The sequence below is a fragment of the Ciconia boyciana genome, chromosome 17 (assembly GCF_034638445.1).
Source record: "Ciconia boyciana chromosome 17, ASM3463844v1, whole genome shotgun sequence".
Classification (NCBI taxonomy): Eukaryota; Metazoa; Chordata; class Aves; order Ciconiiformes; family Ciconiidae; genus Ciconia; species Ciconia boyciana.
Genome location: NC_132950.1, coordinates 7,624,283 through 7,632,658, shown reverse-complemented (window position 1 = coordinate 7,632,658; position 8,376 = coordinate 7,624,283). Strand labels below are relative to the sequence as shown.

Below are 8,376 nucleotides of genomic sequence, written 5' to 3'. Positions count from 1 at the left end.
AAAATAAATTCTTCCAAGCCACCAATAAAATGTCAACTGTGATTAAAGCCTGACTCCTCATTTTAAGACTTGTCTCCTAAGCAATGAGGTCACTCTATGAGTCAGCGTTTGAAAGGACCGTTATTCCTGAGAGCATGGGTAAAGCCCAAAGTTCACAGTTTCACTGCATTTTAAATTGCTTTGCATCGTGCTGAAAGAAATGTAAACTGTTGGGCCCGTTTGGCACCGAACTCATGATATTTCAGGTACTCAAATCTTGAAAAAACCTCTCTATGTAGAAGTTGGTATTTCTGGTAGGAAAAGTTTTACCTCCTATGTATTAAAGAGGAGGGTGGAGTGGGAAGCTGTGCTTGAGGCATAAGCTTTCAACTATGTGCTGTTGAAATAAAACTTGGGAACCGTAAAATCTCTGGGCAAGGGCTCTGTCTTTTGTTCGGTGCCCAGCAGAACAGAGCAGAAGTCTGATAGGGCTTTCTGGACGTGGGAACTTTATTAATTTTTACTTTATTAAAATACTAAAAACATATAGCAGGGCATTAAAGCTGCAAGTGCAAGCCCTGAGAAGCGAGGAAATACTATTTTTAAGATTGTCTGTGCAGCCTGTTTCTTCTTTTTGTGCATGTTAATTATAACAGTCTTTAATTACATGGTCACATTTTCTTCTGTCGCTCTTCCTCCCTGTTTGCTGTGGTGCACACTGTGAGTATATGGAGGTAATTAACCACACCGGGGTAGTGAATAACTCGGAGCAGGACTCTGCCTCTGACTCCAGCCTGTGTGTGCCAATCTCTGGTCTCCCCATCCCTCTCTGCCCTTTTCCTACCCTCCTAATTAACTCCTGCCTTAATTCCTTACTGCATTCAAATCAAAACCCTTTGTCTCAGTGCTGCCTGGGTGTCCCTAGAGTATCCTTGGGTCTGTTTGCGTTCTGCCTCAGTGTTGAGGAGGGAATTGGGAGCCGTTGGCCGGAGAGGCAATCTGAGGGGAAAGTCTTGCTGGCCCTTTCCTCCTGCGGCAGAGCATGCTTAGAGCAGAGGCCGGAGTTCAGGTCACTTAGCTGCCAAGCACCCCAGTGAACATGCTCCAGCGGGGATTATCAGAGGTTTGAAATGGTATGAAACATGTTACAAATTTTGACAAGTTTCAAGTTGTCTCCCCCTTCCGCTCTCAGGCTTTCCAACAACCTGACCGTGACTTCTTGTTAAGCATCAGTCAGAATCTCCAGCGCTTCTCTCAGAAGCGGGCAGGAGGATTTGTCGGAACCTACTTTTCCCTCACCCAGAGCCGGTACCGGACGTGCACCACGCTCGGCCGAGAGCGGCGGAGTCTGTCCCGGGCTGCGCTGCTGTCGGGCGGGCTGCGGGTGGAGCTCGGGAGCAGACCGGGGCTCCGGCTGCCGCGGGAGCCTCTGCAGCTCAACCCGGCGTCTTTCCGAGGCTGCTGCTGCTCCCGCCTTCTCCGTGACTGCGGCTGGAAAGCCGGCAGTTGACGGTGTTCCTGCTTCACGCCCCTGCCCAAATCCCCTCCAGCGTGGCCCCGTTTGACGGCATCCCCATAACCCCTGCCTGCTGCAGCCCCCCGCCTTGCGCCGCTCGGCAGCGGGGCGCGGTTTATCCGCTCGTTTACGGTAACACGAGGCTTCGCTGCACCCCAGCCGCCCTCCTCCGGGGCCACCCTGCAGCGAAACCCCGCGGGCACACACGCCGCTCCCCTCCAGGAGCCGGCTGCGGAGCGGGGTTACGAAACACCCCGCTTCCGTGGAAGCGAAGGCGCGGGGCTGCTCGCCAGGCTCCGAGGCCTGACTCAGCGGCGAGGGCAGGGGAAGGAGATGGCTCCGGCGTGGCCCCTTTTGCCGGCTCGGCCGTGTTTTCACTTTGGGGGTCGGGGGGAAGGTGTGTGAAGCCCACCCGCCCCAAGGCGGCCCCGTCTCCGGCAGCGCGGCCTCACCCGCCGCTGCCCTCCCCCCCCCGGGGAGGGGGCGGCCGGGCGGGGCCCACCCGGGCCGCACCGCGATGGCCGGGCCGGCTCTCCCGGCACCGCCTCGCCTCTCCGCCGGGCGGCCGGCGCTTCCTTTTCCGCCGGGCGGCCGGGGCGGGGCGGGGCGGGGGGCGGTCGCGGCGGCGCGGCTCGCTGATTGCAGGGCGGGCGCTGCCAGTCCGCTGCCTCCCCCGCGCCAGCCGCGTCCCAGCGCCGGAGCCGCACGGCCCAGCAGCGAGCGCCCAGCCCGGCCCGGCCCCGCCAGCCGCCCCCCATGGAGGAGCAGCCCCACCACCACCATCACCACCATTACTACTACTACGGCCACCACCACCACCACCCGCAGAGCGCCTACCTGCCGCCGCCCGACGGCCGAGCCCAGCCCAAGCCGCCGCTCCGGCACGAGCACAAGCACGGCGGCCCGCAGCACCAGGAGGCGCCGAAGCGGAGAGCAGGTCGGGGCGGGCGGCGGGCCGGGGCCTGTGACCTTCGCGGGGCGGCGGCGGGGCCCTCCTCCTCCTCCTCCTCCTCCGCCTCCTCCTCCCCCGGCCCGGCTGGAAGCTTCTCCGCCGCGCTGGGGCCGCTTCCTGTCCGCCATGTTGGGGCCGGCGCGGCTGCGGGAGCCGCGGGGCCTGCCGGCATCGCCGCCGCCCGCCGGGCACGTGGGGCCGGGCCGCGCCGCCCCGAGGGGCGCTGCCCCCCGCCCGGGCCGCGCCGAGCCGGGGGGGGTGGGGGGCGAGGCGCTGCTTAAAAACCGACGAGCGTGAAAATCAATGAGTCAGATAAGGTGGAGGGGCCCGGCCCGGCCCGGCCCCGCCGGCGGGAGCGGGGAGGCGGCGCGGCCTGGTGGGGCCCGGCCCGGCCCGGAGGCCTTCGGCCGCCTCCTCCCCGGCCGCCGCCCGCAGCCGGGGGGGGGGGCGGGGGCGGCGGCGTGGGGCCGGGGCTGCTCTCTCCGGGCCGGCCGGGAGAGGGGCCGCGCTGAGCCGGCGGCGTACCGGCGCGCTGGCCGGGCGGCAGCGCCGCAGAGGCGGTGGCCGGGCAGCCCTGGCCACGGCGCGGCTGGCGGCGGAGGGGGGGGGCTGCTCTGGGGCACGGTCGGAGCCCCTATTTCACTCCTGGGGGACTGCCCGACTGCTGCGTCTCATAAAATCCCCCTTGGGGGCTTGGGTGTGGGTTCAAAGCGAGTGCGTGATGACGAGAACAGCCAGAATGCCATCTGCGTTTATTTTATTTTTTTTCCTTGAAATTTTCATTTACATAATCAGGCGGGAGACGGGCGGGCACCTGGCTTGCATCAGGAGCAGGGTTGGTGGTGCCCCCCAGCCACGCACGGTGCCCCCGTGTACAGCACTGGAGCGGGGGTAGGGAGGGACCTGATCAGGCACACGCTAAAATAAGTTACTGAGCAAAAATAAGTTGAGTAGTCATTTCACTGTTTGCAGTGTGGCCCGGGTTTTAATATGCATTTACTCTGACACCCTTCCCTCTCCAGCTATGAAATGATTTGTGAGGTTGCTAAATGTTCTTCACCTTTTCATTTTGACATCTTCCTCCCCCCCCCCTAAATTTTGGTTGCTGCACCTCTGTGTCCAGGCCAGGGCCAGCTGTGCCAAATGTTGATTTGGAGAAAACTCGGGCAGCTGAGTTGTGAATACTTGAAAATTGGAACTAGAAACTGCTGACACGCTGACTTGCTGAAATGGATTTTGTTCTTCATTTTATTCTTTCGCTCCTCATCTGCAATGGTCTTATGACCACTCTTATTGTTTTGTTTCATTAACAAGTGGTGTCAGAAGTCTTGAGTCATACAAGGTCAGCTATAACACGTTGCTTTTGAGAAGGCTTCCTCTGCACGTTATTCTGAAATACTTAATTTTCAGTCCTTGACTCCGCTGAGAATCCCATCCTATCAGTTTTCTCTGGGATGAAGTATTTCTGGTTAATATTCTTAACAGCGTATTTGAAAGTTATAGTGGAAGTTGTGGTGGTTACAGATACTTGCATGTAGTAAAATCCTTTTTGATCCCTTTCGGCAAACTCGGTTGTGGAATTTCTCTAAAGATTCCTACAAGGGTTCTTGTGTTCCCGACTTGCACAGAACTTGAGCAATTACATCTGCCAGACATCTGAGGCTCCAGGATGTGAGGATAACAATGATTTTTAGTATAGCAGTTAATTTCAACAACGTCGGCGACAACAAAAACATTCTTTTTCAAGCTGGAGTTTTGCCCGCTCTCGTTCTTGGGGGACTCCCTGCACTGTGCTGACTTCGCACCACCGTGGCTGCAGATGAAGCCTTAGGTGGGTCAGTTGTTGTGGGAGATGTAAGGCTTTCCACCCTCGGGAAGGAGGACGGGTGAGTCAGAGGAGGAGCGAGGATCGCACTCTTCCCAGAGGAGCGGGTGCAGTAGGAGGGAGTCCCTCTCCTCTGTCCACAGCTGGAGTGTATTTGCTGAGCTGGGTACAGCATGCTCTTCATGTCTCTCAGTGGGGCTTCGAGGCTTCTCTTGGGGTGTTGTAGCCGGGGTCCTCAAAAGCAATAGGTGTCTGGCCAGAGATTTAAAAAAAAAAAAAAAGTTGAGGAAGATGAGGTGGTTCAGTCTGGACTGTCCTGGGCTTCCACCTTCACTTGAATTGCACTCTCAAGGTTCACTTCAGAACCGTAAGGCGTAGAAATGAACTTGAGAAGTAAAAAGGAAGGCTGAACATACAGCATAATCTCAGGGTTTGATGAGTTGGAGCCCTCAGCAAGTACTGCACTGCTCGGGTCTCAAGCTAATACTGGGTCTGCCAGGGACTCTGAAATACTGAAGTTTCTCAGTGGGCAGGAGGCCAGTTGCCAGTGGTGGTGGAAGGGTGCTTGCAGGGATGCATTTCTTCCCAGTTTTATCACCTTTCCAAAGCTAAAGAGCACATGTAGGGAGATGTTGGTTGCTATTTTGAAATGCAGTGGGGAGATGCAACTTCCAACTGGACTTGCACGTGTCCTTTTGGAAAATGGCTTTTTTTTTTTCCTTTTTTTCCCCTTTAGTAGACATGGCGTTTGGGAGGAGAGTGGGAAGGAGGGCTGCTGGTGTTGCAGGCCTGGGAGCTGATGGAGATGATAGGAGTTGGCCCTCGTTCACAGTATGGATTCTGAACTTCAACAAATCTTGTAGCAAAGGCAGCGGATCCCTCTGTCTTGAAGCATCCTGGGAATTAATTTTTTTCCTCTGTGTGACCTGCAAATAGTAGCTGATGAAATAGCTCTCCAGCTTGCCAGTGATCTTTAGTACAGTCTATTTTCCTTACATAGTATCTGTATATCCTTTTGCTTTGTTTTGTTATCTATATGTCAGCCTGTTATATGTGAGGGTCAGTAGCTGCTGGTACTTTCTGCTTAACCCTTCTTGCAGTGGTTTCCAGCAAATAAGCGTATGCTTTTGTACATCAGAGACTAGATGTTTTCCTATTTTAAAATGTCTGCTTGAGGAAACTGGATATGTTTGGGACTGATTACAGCTTTCTGCAATCAGAAGTTTAACATTTCACATTCTAATTCTTGCCTTTTGTTGGTTTTGGCTTTCTTCTAGGCTACGGAGAGCTAAATGGTAACGCAGGAGAAAGAGAAGTGTCATTAAAGGGCCTGTGCTCTGATGAAACCACCGCCCCAGGATCCAGGGTACCCAATGGCAGCCAGCAGCTCGTAGACACTAATGTGACCCCAAAGCAGACTGTGAAGGCCAGCGCTTTGGGGAAAGCTGGAATCAAAACCAAGAACTTCATTCAAAAAAATAGCATGGACAAAAAGAATGAGAAGTCCTACGAAAATAAACTTAGAGAAAGCCAGTCCTCAGAGAAGCCAGAGGCAGTGTCTATTCCAAACGGTGTGGTAACCAATAATTCTAGCTATATCACGAATGGCTACGTAGGCAAAGGGGCCGATAACGATGGTAGCGGCTCCGAGAGTGGATATACTACGCCTAAAAAACGGAAAGGCAGGCGCAACAGTGCCAAGGGTTGTGAGAACCTGAATCTAGTACAGGACAAAATAATGCAACAGGAGGTCAGTGCACCAACCTTAAAACAGGAACTTGAGAGTTTCAAACCTGATTATAGTGAACAAAAGGGGAACCGAATTGAAAATACTAAGCCTGTTTGGAAATACGAGGCTGGGGCAAGTGGAGCAGGCCGGGGAAAGCCTGGGCTTGGGGATGTACAGCGAAAAAACTCTGATGCCAAACCTGGGATTAGCAGCAAGAAGTTTGATGACCGGCCCAAAGGGAAGCATGCGTCATCGGCTACGTCTAAAGAGGACTCATGGACCTTATTTAAACCACCCCCAGTTTTTCCAGTGGACAATAGCAGTGCTAAAATTGTTCCCAAAATAAGTTATGCAAGTAAAGTTAAAGAAAACCTCAACAAAGCAGCTCAAACCCCATCCACGTCGTCTTCGTCGTCTTCGTCATCTGCTGGGGAAACTCAGGCCCAAACATCAAGTCGACTGTCCCAGGTCCCCATGTCTGCTATGAAATCTGTTACTTCTGCTAGCTTCTCAAATGGGCCAATTCTAGCAGGGACTGATGGAAGTGCGTATTCTCCAGGGACCCAGCCACTGCTCTCAACTGCTGCTAGTACTGTACCATCAACCTCCTCCGAGTCAGTACCCCAGGACATGAGTACAACTTCAACAGCTCTCGAACAAAAGAAATCTAGCCTTTTTATCTACCCTTCAAATATGCAAACTGTGCTTCTGGGTACAGCGCAAGTCGATTTCCCATCGCAGACGAATCAGCAGAACCTGGGAGATATCTTCCAGAATCAGTGGGGCTTGTCTTTCATAAACGAGCCCAGCGCTGGACCCGAAACTGTTGTGGGGAAATCTGCGGATAATCAGTTAATGGAAGTGACATTTCAAGGGGAATATCCTGCCACTTTGGTTTCACAGTGTGCTGAAATCATTCCCTCAGGAACTGAACAACCTGTGTTTCCTAAGGCTTATGAGCTGGATAAACGGACTAGCCCTCAAATTCTTAGTGCTATTCTTAAGCCTGGGACTGCTGTTGAGGGTGGTGTCTTAGCTTTGGAGACGCATCACACAGGTGACCTACAAAAGGCAGACACCGGTAGCCAAGGTGCTTTAGTGTTTCTTTCAAAAGACTATGAAATAGAGAATCCTCTGGCCTCTCCTACGAACAATTTGCTAGCCTCCGCCAAAGAACAGAGGTACCAGAGAGGCCTAGAAAGGAAAGATAGCTGGGGTTCTTTTGACCTGAGGGCTGCTATTATATATCACACTAAAGGTAATGGCTTAACTTGCTGCCTAAAGGCATTCTCTTATCTTTTTTTTTTTAAATTAAGTGCAATATTCTAACATGATCTATTCCTTACAGCAATTCTGATTGTTTTCAAAATGAGCTTTTTGCTTTTCTATCTCTAATGGCAATAACGGTTTGTGAAGGTTATTCAAACGGCTGTTTAATTAATGTTAAGAGGCATTTGTTTCCCCATTCCTATGGACAAGTGTCAGTGATGTTCATGGGGGTAATAGCTAGCTAGCATGTTTTACATTGATTCCTATGGAACGAGCAGATCCTCGTAAGCTTCTCTGCATTGGAAGGAGTTAAATGTGTAGGTTCACCTGCTCTGTTCAGCTTTACTGGGTGATATTCTGTCACCGAAAAGTCTTCACAGTCCATGCTCACACCTCTGCCACCAAAGTGTTGCAGCTTCTCCCCTGGGCAGATCAGGCCATGAAATCATGGCTTTGAAGGAAGAAAAGAAATATTCCTACAGCTTTTCATGGTGTGCTTATTTTATCTTTTTAAGCGAACCCCATACACACGCTTTTCCCCTGCCCATCTTGAGTATTGTGGCAACAGCAAGACAAATCTTTGCTTATCAACTCTTCTGTAAGCTGCAGATTGCATTCTCTTGTTGTCTTTGTAGGCCAAATCTTTCAGATTATTTTATTGCTTTCATGGAGTCCTTTGTAGTCCAGCTCCTTTTTTTTCCTGTCTTTTTTGAGACTGAAGTGACTCAAACACAGTACAGACACTTTAAACTGGGAATGAAGGGAGGCCTGTGGGACAGCTTGCTGCTTGCTTTCTGCTTTAGCCTCAGCCCCAGAAGCTCTGAGGTCTTGTGGCAGTTCTTGGCTTTTGGTCCTGGCTCAGTGTTAGCAGGAGCCCAGCTGTGTGTTCCCTTTTGCCATGGCGTTACTTACCTGCCCCTGATGAACCCAGGGGCAGTTCCCTTTTTATTCGCCCCTGCTTCCCTCTCCCTGCATCCCCCTACCTGAAGGGAAAAAGGTGATCATCCATTTTTTATTTACTGTTCCACGTACATAGGTGGATAATGTCTTGCTCCCCTCTGCAGAGGGGTTGGTATTTGGATGGCGTTGGCAAATTTGCTGTGTTT

General features: G+C 52.6%; 1 protein-coding gene across 7 annotated transcripts in view; it reads left to right on the top strand.

Annotated features, from left to right (window-relative positions):
• NUFIP2 (nuclear FMR1 interacting protein 2) overlaps positions 1-8,376 on the top strand; it is a 45,241-nt gene that overhangs the window by 19,944 nt on the left and 16,921 nt on the right. For 3 of the 7 annotated variants that reach the window (XM_072882174.1, XM_072882173.1, XM_072882175.1), the window contains exon 3: positions 5,550-7,259. In XM_072882174.1, the coding sequence (XP_072738275.1) occupies positions 5,756-7,259 (1,504 nt within the window). In that variant the 5' untranslated portion in view covers positions 5,550-5,755. Of the gene's footprint in view, positions 1-2,128; positions 2,433-3,620; positions 4,279-5,549; positions 7,260-8,376 lie in introns of those variants that run through there. The other 4 variants (XM_072882172.1, XM_072882171.1, XM_072882170.1 and 1 more) reach the window with 3 other exon arrangements.